Consider the following 19,708-nt stretch of genomic DNA (forward strand, 5'->3'; position numbering starts at 1 on the left):
ATAAAAAAAAATCTATGATCATGAAACTAAATGTGTTAAAAAAAAAAAACTAAAAATTTTTCCACCATGTTTTTGTGTATAAAAAAAATTACCTGATTAGCTAATTTCTCTGTCATGATGCGTTCGGTGTCTGCATAGTCCAAATGGGTGAGGTAGACCAAAGTTTCTCTCATATTTTTGTACATGTTTATGGAATCTGTGTCACGCATAAATTCTCTCACAACTTCTCCTTGCTCGTTTTCCACCACCAACACCTCCTCTGGCTTGGCCATTCGACCTATCATCAATGCTCTGACCTGGAAAAAATAAACCTATTTCTTAGGATGATAAAAAGTGAAAAACAAAGATTTCTGAAATGAATTTCTACTTCCGCTAGAAATGGAAGCATTGTAAACATTAGAGATGTCTGAGCTAAGATCTGGACCAATTTCTTAGGATGATAAAAGTGAAAAACAAAGATTTCTGAAATGAATTTCTACTTCCGCTAGAAAATGGAGTTTTTATGATAAAACAAAGTTTTATGAATACTTACCTGGCAGTTATATATATATTCAGCTATATATATATAACTGCCAGGTATGAATATATATATAACTGCCAGGTAAGTACTATTCATAAAAATGGAGTTTTTATGATAAAACAGTTTTATGAATACTTACCTGGCAGTTATATATATATTCAGCTATATATATATAACTGCCAGGTATGAATATATATATAACTGCCAGGTAAGTACTATTCATAAAAATGGAGTTTTTATGATAAAACAAAGTTTTATGAATACTTACCTGGCAGTTATATATATATAGCTGAATATATATATAACTGCCAAGTAAGTACTATTCATAAAATGGACGCATTGTAAACATTATAGATGTCTGAGCTAAGATCTGGCAGTAATTTTAGACTTCTGGAAGCACTATCAACTGTTAGAATTGTATATCTAAACAATACCTTTGTGAGAATGGGCTGGTAAAACTGTCTTCTAGAATTTGGTCTTGGAAGATACAACGGGGAAGAACCAGTGGGAGGAAGAAACGGAGATTCTCTGTAAAGATCGGATGCCAGAGCATTCCAGTACTCGAGGCATATTTTGAAAATTTCTGTGTCTTCTACTTCAGATATCAGAATCAGGTACTGCAATGCCTGAAAAAAAAATTTAGGCATAACGTGAAAATCTAAATAAATCTTTCATTTGTACCAATTCAATTCTAAACTCCCAAGATTTAAAAACGCCTTTTAACAATATAAATAGATTACAACAAAACAAGGAGTTTTTTAGCAATGACATTATTATTATTATTGTTACTTGCTAAGCTACAACCCTAGTTGGAAAAGCTGGATACTATAAGACCAAGGGCTTCAACAGGAAAAACAGCATGGTATGATATTAATGAATGGCTGGCAAAAAGGTCACAACTAGGAAACACAACCCTTTTACCCCCAATGGACGTACTGGTACGTTTCACAAAACTCATCCCTTTACCCCCATGGACGTACCGGTACATCATTGCAAAAAACTGCTATATACATTTTTTTGCATATTTTTGATAACTGAGAAACTTCAGGCATTATCCAAAATAATGAGACCAACCTGACCTCTCTATGACGAAAATTAAGGCTGTTAGCGCAATTTAAAAAAAAAAATATATTGCAAAATGTGCTTGAAAGAAAATGCCTGGGGTTGAGGGTTGTCAAGTTCCAAATAGCCTTGGGGTAAAAGGGTTAAGTTTACCCCAATCACTCAGTTTCTGTTAATAATGCCTATTTTGTGTTCTGCATATGGATACACACAAAGGTTCGACAAAACTCTGAACCCTTCTGTTAAGATTTCATTGGTAAGTTTCGTCTATACTTTAGACCTTCAATTACAAGAATGACAAATAACAAAAACACAAAACGTGTAATACCACACCTTGAGCAAAGAATCGCTGAGTTGTTCCTTCTCTACCAAAGACCCTCTCTCCTTCAAGAAAGTACACAAAAATAAGGCTAGATTCTGGATGAACTGCTGCTCGGCATCTTGGCCGTTGGCATAGGCATCTTTGATGTTGGTGCTTAAAGGAAGCATCTGTGGAAATTAATTAATTGAATTAAATCTATGCAAAGAACCAACATTGATACAAAAATCACAAATTCTTAAGTAATTTGTATTTTTCCTAACATACTTACCTAGAACTACCTTCTTAGGAGTTACTGGTTAACTCTACCTAACCGACCAGCTTTTTGTATAGTTTACCCCCCTCTTCCCGTTTTCTACGGGGTCAACCTCTGGCAGTGTGGTACGTGCCCTGAGGCGACCCCGGGGTCAGGCAGCGTGCTAGCTCAGGTCGAATCGCCAGTAAGTTTCTGGGCGACAAAAATAAAAATTCTACTAACCTTTTTTTATCGCATTGATTTTAGTTTTATTACTAGTACTTCTATCTGCATTAAGAATATGTTATTCCTATTTAAATGGTATATAAGCTGGATAAATTAGAAAATCAAAATTATCAGATAAAAAAATTAAAGTTGCAGAAGCTGACATTCCTTGTAATGAAAACCCTATATATGTCCAGGTTATTTTAAGTTTGCTATTTTGTATAAAGCAAAATTAAAAGATGAGAGGTGTCTGTACTTTGGTCATGTTAAAATTCATTTCTGATCTGTTCTTAGTTTTTTGTATTTTCTTACATTTTTCTAAACTAATGTTTTGATTTGTATAAACATAATCATGCAAGACAAAACAAATAAATAAAATTTATTTTCAATTACAATTCCTCAACATTTCCAGTAAACCATAGATCTCGAGTAGTTTGATAAACGATATTTCCTGAGAAATTAAATCTTATCCCTTTTACCCCCAAAGGACGTACTGGTACGTTTCACAAAAGCCATCCCTTTACCCCCATTGACATACCGGTACGTCCTTGCAAAAAAATGATATAAAAACTATTTTTTTCATATTTTTGATAATTTTTTGAGAAAATTCAGACATTTTCCAAGAGAATGAGACCAACCTGACCTCTCTATGACAAAACTTAGGCTGTTAGAGCAATTAAAAAAAAATATACTGCAAAATGTGCTGGGAAAAAAATAACCCCCTGGGGGTTAAGGGCTGGAAATTTCCAAATAGTCTGGGGGTAAAAGGGTTAAAATAGCTCACCTCCTGAAGCTGAGAAATGGTCTGGGAAAACATCATGATGTACGATTCATCATAGGATGGCACTGCAACTCCGGCTATCTCCGTCAAGCACTTCAAAGTGACGTTACGGAAAAGGGGCAGACCCAAAAACTGAAAGAAAGAAGGGTTTGATAGTTATGCAAAATAAAAAACATTTTGAGGTTGAGCAGTATCACTGAACCATAACCCTTCTAGGCTAGATAAAAAGCATTTTATTGCCCATCCCTGAGGATTCTGTATAAAACAAATTGTATATCTCAACAACACATTCTTTTATAAAACAAATAGTGTATTTATCAACAATACATTCCAATATACAAAATAGAAAATCACCATTACCTTATATATGAGTGTGCTTATCAATTTTGTTTCAAATATATATCCTAGGGGTATCCAATTCAGAAACCGCAAAAGTGTTTCTAATGTTGCACTAACTAGAGTTGGATTTTGGGAATTCTCCTGTAAAATAAAAGTACAAAAAACTGTAAATTTAAAGTCCCTTAAATTTCATATAAAAACACATGCACATTATGCTGAAAATAAATTGCAGTAGAGATGTTTTTCAAGCCATGACTTTTTTTTACTCTATAAAATAGAAATGAACCGTATGAGCTCATAATGCCATGTCACTGACATTTTTAAATTGACGTCCTTCCAACGATAATAAACCCTCTTACCATAACAAAAAGACAAAGAAGGAACACTTGCTGGAATTCCGAACACATAGTGTCCTTCAAATGTTTGGCTTTAGTCTGTGTCATTTGGCCTGTGGAAAAATCAAAGACTTCCTCTGACAACAATTTCAATATGACCATGTTGTTCTGGCACATGGATTCGTTTGTTTTACTAGCTCCGACGATGTCTGGGATAAATGACTGCCAATTCTTCGGCCATTCACGTTTCAAGATCTGCAAGAAAATGAATATGCCAGTTAGAGAGTAAGTCGAAAAGTTTTCTTGGGAAGGTCACAACTATACCAGATAAGATTTCACAGATATTACAAAAATTAAAACACTTTAGTCCATTTCTTTTAGCGATGCATATTTGCACCGATCGCAGCGTTGCCCTTTTAGCTCGGTAAAATTTCCGGATCGCTGATTGGTTGGACAAGATAATTCTAACCAATCAGCGATCCGGAAACTTTTCCGAGCTAAAAGGGCACCGCCGCGAGTCGGTGCAAATATGCATCGCTAAAAGAAATGGACAATAGTATAGGCGGCTAACTATGTTTACATATATATCTATAAAAACTTACTTTGACGCACATACACCAAGAAGGAAGTTTGATTTTAATAAAGCCAAACTCTTGCACACTAACACCAAGAAGAAAGTTTGATCATAATAAAGCTAAACCTTTGCCTAAAGTAATACATTGTAAGAAAGGAAATATCTATCACTTTAATTCACAAGAATGTTAATACAAAAGTAACCAAATCTGTTCTGTTGTGGATGTAGCTATGACCAAATTTGGGAAAATAGTGCTTGAGATGAGATGTGGTTTTCATTTGAAATGATAATCACAGTGAATAGATGTTTAAAAATTTTTACCAAATGGTATAAATGAAACCTGTAAACTATTTAAGCAACTTTATACCAGCTACCTTAGCCAATTGCTTTTTCTCTATTTTACTGCATTAATTCCTTATGATCTTTCTAACTAGCTATATAGCATGGTTAATTTTCTTTGAAATTCTGATGGTTACTATGACACTTAAATCTCAAAGGTTATGATAATGGCTAGAGTATAAGCATTCAGTGTAAATAAACAAAATAAATATAAAATTTTCTGTTTTCATACCCTCCCAATACTCGGTTATATTGATGTTTACCTCTTCAACTATGAAATTACTTCCTTTTTTCCAATGCTAACCTCACAAAATCTTATTACTTCCAAATATCAACTCCTCTTCCAATAACCACATATTTCCGCATACCATATAAAACTACCTTTAAATAAGACAAGGTGGAAAATTAGGGCAAACGATAATGAATTTAGGTCACAATCTGTTGTATACGACGACTGGTGGATTACAAAACCATCAGTGTATAGGGTACCTTTTGCTGTATCCTCAAAAATCCAAAACTAATCATGTCGCTTAAACTGCAAAAGCATTATTTTATGTTTCATTGCCAACCACATCGACAGAATGAATTTACACATCTGTGTATAGATTTACTTTTGCAGCAATAAATATCTTACCAAGTAATGGTTATGTAATGATGATAGTATTACTAATACTATTTTACTTAGTTTATTCTTACAAATTCAAAATAAATTAAATGAGTTTTTTAACCACGTTTTCCCTACACATGCTGCATAAAACCGAAAACATTTTGTTTACATTTCATTGCCGATCATAACGAGCAAACGAACGCATTTACATATCTAAGTGATAACTAATGATATTACAAATATTTTCCGCTTCCCTAGAAATTCCTACATGTTGCATAACAGGAGGACCATTTTGTTCATGTTTTATCAACAATAAAACGACCGCAAATGACGGTATAATAATTTTATAACCCCAAGATTGTTCTCATCTGTTACAAACGATAATTTGTGCATTCAATTTCAAAATATTTATCTGTAACTTCAGCTCTAAGTCTCGGTTTAATTTCTTAAAACATACTGCCATTTTCAACTGATATAAACTTTATATTAAAAAAAATTTCAAAAGACCTTGCCTAGTGACATGGACTTTCATCAAATATGACAGATCAAATAAATATACACCAGCTTACCTGTACAAGAATCATGTTTAGTTTATTTAGATAGACCTTCTCTCTCTCCAAAGACTCCGGTGTACTAGAGAGCTTTATGATGACATTGACTATGTATTTCTTGATGCCTGGAAAGATCAAAATGTGTCAATAGTCGACTTGAAAGGACAATAATATACCAATAGTTGGTATAAGAGAACAAGAATAATGTATATCTTAATTGCAGTAATTATACTGTTGAAAGTTTTAAATGATTTTACATGTATCCACATAAAATTACCCAACAGACCACAAAAATATGGCATAAAATTCAGTGGTTAAAATCCTTTTCATTTCATATACAGCTGTACTTTTTGGCCCCAGTAAATGGACATATAGATAGGTAACAGCAAGGCCTGACTGAGCAGTACAGTACGTATATACATTAATGAGTTCCGTTTAAAAAAAATCTTAATTTACGTATGTGTAAGGATATGTTTACCCTTTTACCCTCACCATAAGGTTAAATTTCAAGCACATTTGGCTATATAATCTTTTTAAATTGCTCTAACAGGCTTAATTTTTGTCCTAAAGAGGTCAGGTTGGTCTCATTCTTTTGGAAAATGCCTGAAGTTTCTCATAAAATTATCAGAAATATGTAATTAACAGTGTTTTGCAAGAACATACCGGTACGTCCTTTGAGGTGAAAGGGTTAATTAAAAGTAAATTTCTGCTTAAAAAGTGTTTTGAGTATGAGTAATGGGTTTATAATTGTTAGGAAAGTCCATCCATCCATATACCAAGGCACTTCCCCCAATTTTGGGGGGTAGCCGACACCAACAAAGAAACAAAACAAAAAGGGGACCTCTACTCTCTATGTTCCTTCAGCCTAATCAGGGACTAAACCGAATTCAGCTGGTACTGCTAGGGTGCCACAGCCCAACCTCCCACATTTCCACCACAGATGAAGCTTCATAATGCTGAATCCCCTACTGCTGCTACCTCCGCGGTCATCTAAGGCCCCGGAGGAAGCAGCAGGGCCTACTGGAACTGCGTCACAATTGCTCGCCATTCATTCCTATTTCTAGCACGCTCTTGCCTCTCTCACATCTATCCTCCTATCACCCAGAGCTTTCTTCACACCATCCATCCACCCAAACCTTGGCCTTCCTCTTGTACTTCTCCCATCAACTCTTGCATTCATCACCTTCTTTAGCAGACAACCATTTTCCATTCTCTCAACATGGCCAAACCACCTCAACACATTCATATCCACTCTAGCCGCAAACTCATTTCTTACACCCGTTCTCTCCCTCACCACTTCGTTCCTAACCCTATCTACTCGAGATACACCAGCCATACTCCTTAGACACTTCATCTCAAACACATTCAATTTCTGTCTCTCCATCACTTTCATTCCCCACGACTCCGATCCATACTTCACAGTTGGTACAATCACTTTCTCATATAGAACTCTCTTTACATTCATGCCCAACCCTCTATTTTTTACTACTCCCTTAACTGCCCCCAACACTTTGCAACCTTCATTCACTCTCTGACGTACATCTGCTTCCACTCCACCATTTGCTGCAATAATAGACCCCAAGTGCTTAAACTGATCCACCTCCTCAAGTAACTCTCCATTCAACATGACATTCAACCTTGCACCACCTTCCCTTCTCGTACATCTCATAACCTTACTCTTACCCACATTAACTCTCAACTTCCTTCTCTCACACACCTTTCCAAATTCTGTCACTAGTCGGTCAAGCTTCTCTTCTGTGTCTGCTCCCAGTACAGTATCATCCGCAAACAACAACTGATTTACCTCCCATTCATGGTCATTCTCGCCTACCAGTTTTAATCCTCGTCCAAGCACTCGAGCATTCACCTCTCTCACCACTCCATCAACATACAAATTAAACAACCACGGCGACATCACACATCCCTGTCTCAGCCCCACTCTCACCGGAAACCAATCACTCACTTCATTTCCTATTCTAACACATGCTTTACTACCTTTGTATAAACTTTTCACTGCTTGCAACAACCTTCCACCAACTCCATATAACCTCATCACATTCCACATTGCTTCCCTATCAACTCTATCATATGCTTTCTCCAGATCCATAAACGCAACATACACCTCCTTACCTTTTGCTAAATATTTCTCGCATATCTGCCTAACTGTAAAAATCTGATTCATACAACCCCTACCTCTTCTAAAACCACTCTGTACTTCCAAGATTGCATTCTCTGTTTTATCCTTAATCCTATTAATCAATACTCTACCATACACTTTTCCAACTACACTCAACAAACTAATACCTCTTGAATTACAACACTCATGCACATCTCCCTTACCCTTATATAGTGGTACAATACATGCACAAACCCAATCTACTGGTACCATTGACAACACAAAACACATATTAAACAATCTCACCAACCATTCAAGTACAGTCACACCCCCTTCCTTCAACATCTCAGCTTTCACACCGTCCATACCAGATGCTTTTCCTACTCTCGTTTCATCTAGTGCTCTCCTCACTTCATCTATTGTAATCTCTCTCTCATTCTCATCTCCCATCACTGGCACCTCAACACCTGGAACAGCAATTATATCTGCCTCCCTATTATCCTCAACATTCAGCAAACTTTCAAAATATTCCGCCCACCTTTTCCTTGCCTCCTCTCCTTTTAACAACCTTCCATTTCCATCTTTCACTGTCTCTTCAATTCTTGCGCCAGCCTTCCTTACTCTCTTCACTTCTTTCCAAAACTTCTTCTTATTCTCTTCATATGACTGACCCAATCCCTGACCCCACCTCAGGTCAGCTGCCCTCTTTGCCTCACGTACCTTGCGCTTTACTTCCACCTTTTTCTCTCTATATTTTTCATACTTCTCTATACTATTACTCTGCAGCCATTCTTCAAAAACCCTCTTTTTCTCTTCCACTTTCACCTTCACTCCTTCATTCCACCATTCACTGCCCTTCCTCATGCTGCCTCCAACAACCTTCTTGCCACATACATCACTTGCAATCCCAACAAAATTTTCTTTTACTAACTTCCACTCCTCCTCTAAATTACCAATTTCTCTTACTCTCACCTCATCATATGCCATTTTCAACCTTTCCTGATATTTACTTTTTACCCCCGGTTTTATTAGCTCTTCAATCCTCACTACCCCCCTTTTACATCCACCTACTCTATTCCCCCACTCTTTTGCTAGAACTAATTTTCCTTCCACCAAAAAATGATCAGACATACCGTTAACCATACCCCTAAACACGTGCACGTCTTTCAATCTTCCAAACATTCTATTAGTTACCACCACATAATCCATTAATGCCCTTTCTACTACTCTTCCATTTGCCACTCTTACCCATGTATACTTATTTTTATCTTTCTTTTTAAAGAAGCTAGCATTTATTACCATCTCTTGTTCAACACATGTCTACCAGTCTCTCACCACTCTCATTTTCACCTGGTACGCCATACTTACCAATGACACCTATCTCTCCAGCGCCCACTCTAGCATTTAAGTCACCCATAACAACTACATAATTCCTTCTACCCAGTCCTTCTACACACCTAGTTAATTCATTCCAGAACTCATTCCGCTCTTCTTCACTTTTCTCACTACCTGGCCCATACGCACTGACAAACGCCCAACATTCCCTACCCAACCTAACCCTTACCCACATTAACCTAGATGATATCTCCTTCCATTCCACTACTTTACCTGTCATCCATTCACTCAGCAATAACGCCACACCCTCTCTCGCTCTTCCCCTTTCAATCCCAGACACTCTACCAGACATTTCACAAAACATCACTTCACCCTTTCCTTCCATCTTTGTCTCACACAAGGCCAATACATCCATCCTTCTACTTCTAAACATACTTCCAATCTCACATCTTTTACTCTCTATCGTACTACATCGACGCAAATTTAACCACCCCAAAACTAGAGTGCGGGGAGCAGTCACTCTCCCCCCAGCTCCATCTCCTTGTCGATGTCTCGCAGGAATTTTATACAGGAGAGGGGGTTCCCAGCCCCCTCGTCCCGTCCCTTTTAGTCGCCTCTTACGACACGCAGTGCTTAAATTTATGAAAATAAATATGAAAAATCTGGAACAAAATACAGAAGTGATTTCTGTATCTACTTGGTGGCTTTTCAGATACTGTACCGGAACGAGACACCAACGATAGCCCAAGGATTACTGTATTTAGCATTGTCAGACTTGGGTGAGGAAATCGGAAACTTATTTTTCCATGTTAAAATTTCCTTTATCCATTAAGCAAATACGGTTTGTCATGAAAATCATTAGGTTGAAAACAATACGTTCTCCAAGAAAATTGAAGTGAAAATGAAGGCACAATTTTTACTGTAAAAATTGGTTGACTATTAAAAATTTCACACAGGATTTCTAAAACATGTTGTTGTTGTGAGTGTATGTATATATATATAAATAAATAAAAAAAAAAAAACACCCACCTTCACACTGATCTCGAGGCAAAACCTTCCATCTTGTATTGATAACCTGTTCAAGAATCTGAAGGGCATAATATTTTGTTTGCTGGTTTTGTGAAAATTCTAATATGGCATCTACACGTGTCCAAGCATCCGGGTGTTCTTTTAGTGTGGTCAAAACTTCTTGAGCTATACGTTGCTGCAATAGAGAGAAAAATATTTACCAAATCAGATTAATCAAAAATATAAATGTACAATTACAGTATTTACTGAAGATATGTCATCATCATATGATGAAGACTAAAATTCTCAATTTTCTCCCAAGAACCTTATCTTTTACTTAATTTAAACAGAATCAACTTAGCGTACCTTACATTGATATACGGTACTGTATTACTAAAGTACTTTACTAATAATTAGCCCATATATATATATATATATATATATATATATATATATATATATATATATATATATATATATATATATATATATATATGCAGAAGAACCACAGGGAAAATGAAAATACGAAATATACGGTTAAGTCCTGACTAGTTTCGTGATACTTCTTCAGAGGACTGATTTATTGAGAAAGGTTTCTTTATATTTTATAGGGAAAGTAAACATACGAACATACATATAGAGGTTTAGAGAACAATGACTTAACCGTATACTGTATTTCGTATTTTCATTTTCCCTGTGGTTCTTCTGCATCTGAGCATCACGTTTTCCTGTGATTTTTACGCATATGTATACATATATATAAATATAAATATGACATACACAATAAGCATATAAACACCCACCCTAATCGAAGGGTTATGTTTTTAATAAGTAAAATTGTAATTGTAAAACATTAAATACAATCACATCAAATCTCACATACCTGTTCTCCAATTCCATTGTACATACAACCGATGACATTGTCTAACAATGGTATATCAAGTTTCTGGTTAAAGTCAAGAAGCTTTGACGCCTCTACCGTCAAACTCATTCTCTCAATCTGAAATGGTTAAAAAATATAAATTCACGTGTTCTACAAAACGAATAAAAGAAATCGGTGAAACATTCATTATGATATATGTAAAATTTCTATGGAACATTTACTGCAATGTAATTTCTAAGAATACTTTCCTCAGACTTCAACTACTTTTTAAGTTTACCTAAATAAAAAAGTATATTAGCATGAAATTTTATTTGTCACCATGGCACAAAAGTCATGAGGTTAAACCTGTTCTCTTACGCTTTTCTTTCTTATACTATCTTCCCTCCTAGATCGAGAAGGGAGCTTTAATGAGGCTGGTACAAAATCAGTTATGCGGTGCCCATACGCCAATAAGCGTTCAATTGATTTTTTACCTCATTTTCAAGCCATTTGAAACTAAAAAGACAGAAGTAATTGCATCTAGACAAGTTTGACAAAACTGTACACGAATAAAAAATAAAAGACAACCAAATGTCCGAATGAAAAATAAGAGAGACAACCAAATGTCCATAGAAAATAACCTGAAGTTATTCAGTTAGCGATAGTGAACCTCGTTCAAGAGAACCCGACAGTTTACCAGATATGCTTGAGGAGGAAGATTCTCCTTCCAAGCATTAACCCATTCTCCTCCTCTTCCATCACCTGATGTTAGCCACTACTATATTCTCCTCAAACAGTAAAGAACGAGTTACTTTGTCAATATTTATATTTTTCCTTGTGGGTTATTAATTTTTAACTTCGTTCTGATGTTAAAGATTTAAAATTGTTCAATAAAAAAATCTTTAAAAAGGAAATGGTAAAATTAAAACGGTTGCCTACAGGACACGACACGCTCATTTACGCAAAATGAACTTCCTAGTAATAAAACACATTGCTTTCATTAACAATTATTTAAAAGAAAATTTAGATGCTCAAGCCAAAAAATGCAATACTGTAATCTGAATTTCCAAAACTCCAACACAAGAGGGGTGTCTCGTTCCTTTAGAGATGCAAAGGACCCTTGCTAGAGAATATAAGGTCTGGCAAATGAGTGGTAACAATGGATTGACCTGGAGCAGGTTAGTACAGGGCGCTTCACCATAAAGATACGGCAGCGTCACACTAGACGTCCTCATGGCCCTAAATCCTCATCTGAAATGTCCAAGCCCAGGATTGACCTGGTGAGCCATAGTTATGCATACAGACAACAGTAGGCGACCCACCTCTGTCAACTCATCGTCACCTACTGAAGAACTTAACATACATAAATACATACATATACGAAGGCACTTCCCCCAATTTTGGGAAGGTAGCCGACATCAACAAATGAAACAAAACAAAAATGGGGACCTCTACTCTCTACGTTCCTCCAGCCTAACAAGGGACTCAACCAAGTTCGGCTGGTACTACTAGGGTGCCACAGCCCACCCTCCCGCATTATCCACCACAGATGAAGCTTCATAATGCTGAATCCCCTACTGCTGCTACCTCCGCGGTCATCTAAGGCATCGGAGGAAGCAGCAGGGCCTAGCGGAACTGCATCACAATCGCTCGCCATTCATTCCTATTTCTAGAACTTAACATTTGTAATAAATGGGGTGCTATTAGATTAGATCAAATTCTGCCAATAAACAATGGTTGCATATCATAAGAATGAAAAAAAAAAAAAATTGAGACATTCGAACATTTGTATCACTTAGCACAGCCGAGACATCATGTTACTCATGAATAAATTTATTTCTGTCCACTTTCAATCACCAGTTTGAAAAATAGTCCTAAATTGAAAGGCCCCCTTTAACTATACATCACTAGTAGACAGACACAACAGCAGCAGTTGAAATGAATGATTACCTAAAAAAAAATATTTTTGCAAAGTCATTTCCAAACATGGAATATTTAAATATAGTAATACAGAATATGTAAAATCCTGATTAAGAAATTTTCCTTTTTTGTAAATCAATAACATGGCTAAACAATGCAATGCCACATGGCTACAAAAACAATAGAAATCATGTTGCACTATACATTCCACCAGAGATGAAAATAAAATCTTGATATCTTTTGGTAAAAAAAAAATACTGTATAAGAAAATAATGTCCACTAGTTGAAAAGATTCAACAAAAATCTTGAATATAAATACAATGTACACTATTATAAACTTCAAATAAACTCTATAACTGGTGGAAAAAATACACCTCCAGCACAAGTGTTTGGATGAGTAATATCAGGGGTACCAACATGAAAGATGATCTGAGTCTCTCTGAGTCTCAATAACTACTTTTCAATCATAACAAATACTTTTATGATCCCTCCTGTTGCTCATGAAATGTAGAGCAACTGATTTATTATCCAAGAAACCTTAAATGCGCAACTCCCAATGAAGATGTTTCAGTGTTATGGATGCTGTTCAGTTAATCAACTTGTCTTTGTGAGTGGCATATACACAACAGTAAGGTATGCCAAACTACATTGCCTGTTGTGCAATACTGTATTTGGAAACCTAAATCAGGACAGATTCCCCCACCAAATAAGTTTGACTACCTCTAGATACCTTTAAACTTTTATTATTAATACCTAAACCAACTCTAGCTAGGAAAGTGAAATGCTACAAGCCACAAAGCCACTATCAGTGAATGTAACCCAGTATGGAAAAGAAACAGAAATGTGAAGAATAAATTATAGTACAACATTAAAACTTCAATCCATTACATAAAGATAAGAAACAATTCTAATTGCGTAACTGCAAATAAGTAAAAGATAAATTGACATGACTTAAATGCACCTTGTTTGAACTTCCATCAATTTTGTCACTGATAGAATAAAATTTCTATATATATTCTTGACAATTATGAAAGGAAATGCAAGACCGCATAGAGAAATTAGAACTTTGTCTATGAAGATTTAAATGAAAAGGATGATCTGAATCATGTAAAAATCCTATAAAGAAAGTACAGTACAAAGACCTAATTATAGCTCTCTCAGTTATGATGAATAATGACTTTCATATTCTCTCTCTCTCATAGAATAGGGATGGAAATTTTTACAGACCTCCCAAGTTTTTGTCTTACAACTTGATAGGAGTCTGCTATCAAAGACCGAACTGGAGAAAAAAAAAGGCAAAAATTTTATAACATTAAGGCTAAATATTCAAGTATAAAGTTTTTTTTAAGTAATACACTTTTTTATAAGAATACAACCCTAAGATTTTGGAATGTATATTTTCAGTGAAGTTGAAACTTTTAACGAAGTGACGGTAGTTCCTGGTGGGTAGCAACGAAGGCCCGCCAACCTGACAGATCACTCGAGCTCCACTTTGACCTTCAGCCTTGAACTTGTAAAGTGTTGAGGCGGGATGTGTAACTTGAAAGGACTCAGGTTTGTACAGTTAAAAAAAAATGGGTAATTTGTACCTACACGAACTCAACCCTTGTCCTTTAACAGGAGAACCATCCTCAGGAGAAGTCCCTATAACCAACTAGGGAGCAGAAGTGAAGATTACTTTCAACCTACAAACGACATATCTTTGAAATGGGTAGGATAATTAGGTATGTGTCCCATTCTTCCCTGGTTTCATACGCAGGTTTCAGAATCCCAGTAATAAGGATTGACACTTTTACCAGGATACACTGTTCCTTATTCCTGCTTCAAACACCATCTGAAGGTAAGGAGAACGCTGGTTACTGACTAGTAGTGTTACAGGAACTACTAGAGTGATCGGTGGGGAGACGCTCACGAGGAACTAGCCTTCCGTCAAATGAAAGAAGTCTTGACAACAACTTACGAATGAGTACAGGGAACTTGATGATTATAAACTAAGCCTAGAGGATCCACACCTCAGCAGGTAAGAGACTTAAGTTAGGTGCCAAGCATGTAAAAGCAATTAGAAGTTAGTTCAATCATGAACCTGGACCGCATGAGCACATTCTAGTGTGGGGCGTTTTCCTTGCTGGAAATGGAGACTGTATTTGGGACAAGCTACTTGAGCCAACGACCTTCAAACTAGACCGGGGATCTTGAGCGTCGAAAAATTCCTGGCTGGGAAAGAACCAATGACGGGATACAGGTGTAATAGTTTCCTAGTGGCTCTAAAAGTAACAATCACCCGAAGAACGACCATTAGTTTCGATCGAGTTTTTCAAATTGGATACCGAGTATGGCTTTTCAATCACACGGTTCCCGAGCGTGGCTGCGGTCAATCCCGTGAGAACAATGATCACGGAGGATCAGTGTGAGGGATCACGTCTTGAGGCAAGAGCAAGTAATCAGGTTCCTGTTATGAGAAAACACAAAGAGAAGACCAATGGGAAACTTTAGCAGCCGTGAAGGGAAGATCTCTTAGCCTGTAAAAGCAATTAGACCCATCATAGGTTCCTCTTTCACTGTTAGTGTGGACTGGAAAAGATGGCCGTCAGTAGTTATATGACTGGAAGTTACTGAAAAACAAGCTCAAAGGATCTAACAGAGCTGTCTGAACAACGAACATAAGAAACTGGTCACATTGATACAGTACAGCACAAGCCATGCCACACATAGATCAGAGTGATATGGAAGGCCTGAACCATGGAGATCATGTGAGTGGTGACTATGCCTGAGGTGAAAAAGTTGTGAAATCGGTTAGCTGGGATGAGAGACTGTCAACGTAGATAGGTTTGCACCAATGGCGAATTGTATGCTCCACCTACCACCTCCTGTCTGGTTGTCGTATCTGGAAGCCTCCGAAGAGGGAAAGGGACAAGGGCAGTGCCCATCATCTTGCAGAGGGTAGACAGATTGGTTTCGTACTAGAACGAACAATAACAACAGGTGTGATTCTGTGCCACGTACCGATATGTATTCTCTGAGAAGACATACTAAAATGAATCTTCTTGCCTCGTGTACAAAGCAGGAATGTGATGAGATACAAATTACAGTATCAGGAGGATATGTTCTTGATACTCACAGTGATTGCCTCGCCATTTTTCTATATGTTATCGTCACTGAATCGCCCTAAGAATACCCCAGGTGCAGGAAAGGTATGTGGATGACTGCCAATGTCCTGCCTAGTAGAGAGTGTATAACTTATTCTCATGGTAGGATGCATTCCCAAAACGAACCTTGCCTTGAGTACGAGGCGAGAGCACACTAAGACAATCTGCCCAGATGGATACTCTATCTGTATGTACCACAGGCTTAGAATCACCTAAGTGTCCTGAAGCAGAAGAGCAAGGGGTGCTGCTAACATCCGGACCCGCAATGCTCGAGTTTGGTCTCACATGAAACCTAGCATAGTAATCAGGAGCATAACTCCTGTAGCTTGGACCGGAACCTATTACTGTACCTGGAAGGGGAGGAATTCAATAACAAGCTCCACCTTCCATTAAACCATGCAGAAGAGTAGTCAAAGTATGAGTCTAGGCCCCATAAGTCGTCCTGTGCCTTGGTGACTAATTGCTCTTTCTCTTCAAAGTGGGATATCTGAAGACATGGCTATAGGAGAGGAAGACAAAAACTGACAGAACAGGTGAGGAGACAGGGTAAAGTGAGTACGTATGCCTTAGTTCCCTGTCATTGTTCAGGATACTGCTGTGTTGAACAGATGTGTAAAGTGAGTACGTATGCCTTAGTTCCCTGTCATTGTTCAGGATACTGCTGTGTTGAACAGATGTGACAAAAGCCCTTTGGCCTAAACATTCTGTTCTCTGAAGTGTAGATAGATTTGGAAAGTCCAGCACCATCTGAACTCAGTAATAATCAGGCCTGACATTGTCTAACTTTGTTGAACAGACGAAAAGCTGACTTTTCTATGTGGTACAGCCCTCACCCGGTCAGATAAAACAAGGAGACGAGTGTCTTGCTTTTTGCTGGGCATATTTGAGGTATTGTTGTATATCCTTAGCTTCAAGAAAATATGATGATGGCAGAGAGCAAGCAGCATCCTCTAAACTGATTGAGGAGCAAGTGTTCGGTCTCGTATGGGACCAAGTACTAGAAAGAGCTATACAGTATATTAGAACAATTCTTCATTCCCGGTACATACCGCTCTCCCTGGTACAATATGTCCCTTTCCTCCGAGTGATATATACCATCTTCACTTGAATATGGAGATTACAATCACTGACAACACCTCCTATAGCTACCACATTGTCAACCACTCCTGGAATACTGGTTCCTGATGCACATGCGGATTCCAGGTGCGTGTTGCTCAAGTAATGTATGTCAATCGTGAAGCCAAAGCATGTGAACTCACGTACTCTTAATTGACCTCCAGGTGGACACTTGCATGCTCAAACAGGCAAATGAACAGGAGAGTAGGCATGCCGAGACAAGTTTTCAGGAATGTGTGTGCTAACTGTAAAACATGTACGCAACAGAGAGCACGTGTGAGCGAGTGTATGCTCGAAGTCAAAGGCATGTGCGCTAAATGGAGTGCGAGCCCATTCAAAAGATGATGAATGCATGCTAAAAGGAGAGTACACACAATCTACCAGGAAAGCATGAACCATCAGTAACATGGCAAGTGACTGATCAAACTCTGAAGAAATTTCATGTCAAGGCAGCAAGCGATGTCTCTTGTAGGTTTGGAAGCTACATCAGTCATGAACCTAGAGTGCATGAGCGCATGTTTTAGTGTGGGGTGTTTTCCTTGCTGGAAATGGAGACTGAATTTGCGAAATGCTAATTGGGCCAATGACCTTCAAACCATACCGGTGATGCATTGAGTACATGTACCCTGAAGCCCTTCACGGATCTGGTACAGCACTCTCTCCCAAACAGGGAAAAAATGGTAGGAGTGATGAAATGCTACTCCTGTCAATACAAATCATGGAGTTTGCAGCGAAAAGGACAACAGGGGAGGATGAAGAAATTGAACGATAAGGGCAGGCGGGACAACGCTCGGCAGCCGCAATAGCTCCTTCCTCCGACACGTCTAAAGAAAATCAATATCCTCCATTAAGTTGACGTCGTCACCACAGCAAGGGAAGAGAGAGCAACGGTAAATTTGTCAACAAGAAAGAAGTGGATATCAGATGACTGAGCTGACACCTGTCACACCTACGGTACCTAATTGGTGAGAAAACTGCAAAGCGTTCGACTTCCATAAAAATCCACGCACACAACAATCTGGCGAAAACCATGATCTAAAAGAAAAAGCTAAAATTAAAACAGCCAAGTAAAGATAACAGGAGTATGTCAGTGCTTTCCAGAGGTTAAAGACTGTGGGTCTCAGTGCCCCGTTGGATGGGAGGGCACTCCCTGACCCCTCCTTAAAAGTTTTAACAGACATTTGTAGCTTTGCTGAAAATATACTCCTATTAATGGGTGACAGTTTATATTTGTGTAGGAACAAAATCATATTTAATTGGAAGCTTAAAACTTGAAAAAGATAAAAAATTCTAGTTTATCAATTCCCATCACCAGAAATCTGTATTTTTTCTTTTTTTACTAATCTCATTTGCTTATACTGTATGCTAAAAAAAGTGGGAAGCCAAAATGGAATGCTGGATGAAACATTCAAATCTTTAAATGAACCATCGCGGACCTCATTATCTATTTGGGACGGAACAACGAAGCCATTTGCAATGAGTTATAAAAATTACTAAAGAGAACTATTAGATATCAATGTCTTCATTACACTGTTTATTTTTTTTACATTTGTGAAAAATGTACTGTATCCGTATCTGAAGTGAGAATGAATGAATATATTACAGTACTGTACCTGCCAGTGATATGCAAACTTTTTTTTTAAATAAACAAAATAAAGTATAAACACTCATGTGATCCATCTTGTATATCGCAAAAGGCAATCTAATATCATGAAAATACTAAAGACAGAACTGCCCAATTGTTTATCTTAAATATAAAAAATACACAAGACGGTATTATGGCTCATAATGAATAACCAGTTAATAGAAAAAAAATTATCCACGTAGAGTGTTGCTGTAGGTATCAGTTAGCTTACCAACCTACAGGCCATCATAGAACAGCGAGTCATTCCGAAACAAGTTGGGAATAAGCTACCAAAAAAAGCGTTTTTCTCTCGGATAACGCGTTAACCTAATTAATAGTTGAATTCCACACCTTTCACTCAAGTATTTCTATGATTTGTAAAATGAAAAAGAACACTAGTGTCAGCCTATTAACCACTGCACACACACATCTGTACTGTATCAACGAAGCCAATCCTCATGTAAATAAAAGCAAATTAATCTATTTTGTGCATCAGTGGGCGAGAAATAAACCCGTAAAAAGTAAGTAATGCTTTAGTGACAGGAATGGTATAAGCTGAAAAAGCAAATTATTATTCAAAACGAATAAATATGTGATTAGCCTCGATATAACCTTTTCTCATTCTGCTGGGAGAGTAAAGCTTTAAGATGTATTTATTTCAGAGAATCGGTCTCACTGGCATAGTGACGGTCGT

General features: G+C 37.3%; 1 protein-coding gene across 4 annotated transcripts in view; it reads right to left on the reverse strand.

Annotated features, from left to right (window-relative positions):
• Nucleotides 1-19,708, reverse strand: part of emb (exportin-1 emb) — a 47,257-nt gene that overhangs the window by 24,871 nt on the left and 2,678 nt on the right. For 3 of the 4 annotated variants that reach the window (XM_068389531.1, XM_068389533.1, XM_068389530.1), the window contains exons 2-10: nucleotides 11,230-11,346; nucleotides 10,368-10,542; nucleotides 5,906-6,012; nucleotides 3,841-4,071; nucleotides 3,503-3,622; nucleotides 3,146-3,274; nucleotides 1,916-2,071; nucleotides 955-1,146; nucleotides 93-296 (exon numbers count right to left, since the gene is read on the reverse strand). In XM_068389531.1, coding sequence (XP_068245632.1) covers nucleotides 93-296; nucleotides 955-1,146; nucleotides 1,916-2,071; nucleotides 3,146-3,274; nucleotides 3,503-3,622; nucleotides 3,841-4,071; nucleotides 5,906-6,012; nucleotides 10,368-10,542; nucleotides 11,230-11,346 — 1,431 coding nt within the window. The remainder of the gene's footprint in view (nucleotides 1-92; nucleotides 297-954; nucleotides 1,147-1,915; nucleotides 2,072-3,145; nucleotides 3,275-3,502; nucleotides 3,623-3,840; nucleotides 4,072-5,905; nucleotides 6,013-10,367; nucleotides 10,543-11,229; nucleotides 11,347-19,708) is intronic. The other variant, XM_068389532.1, reaches the window with a different exon arrangement.

This window comes from Palaemon carinicauda, chromosome 16, assembly GCF_036898095.1.
Source record: "Palaemon carinicauda isolate YSFRI2023 chromosome 16, ASM3689809v2, whole genome shotgun sequence".
Classification (NCBI taxonomy): domain Eukaryota; kingdom Metazoa; phylum Arthropoda; class Malacostraca; order Decapoda; family Palaemonidae; genus Palaemon; species Palaemon carinicauda.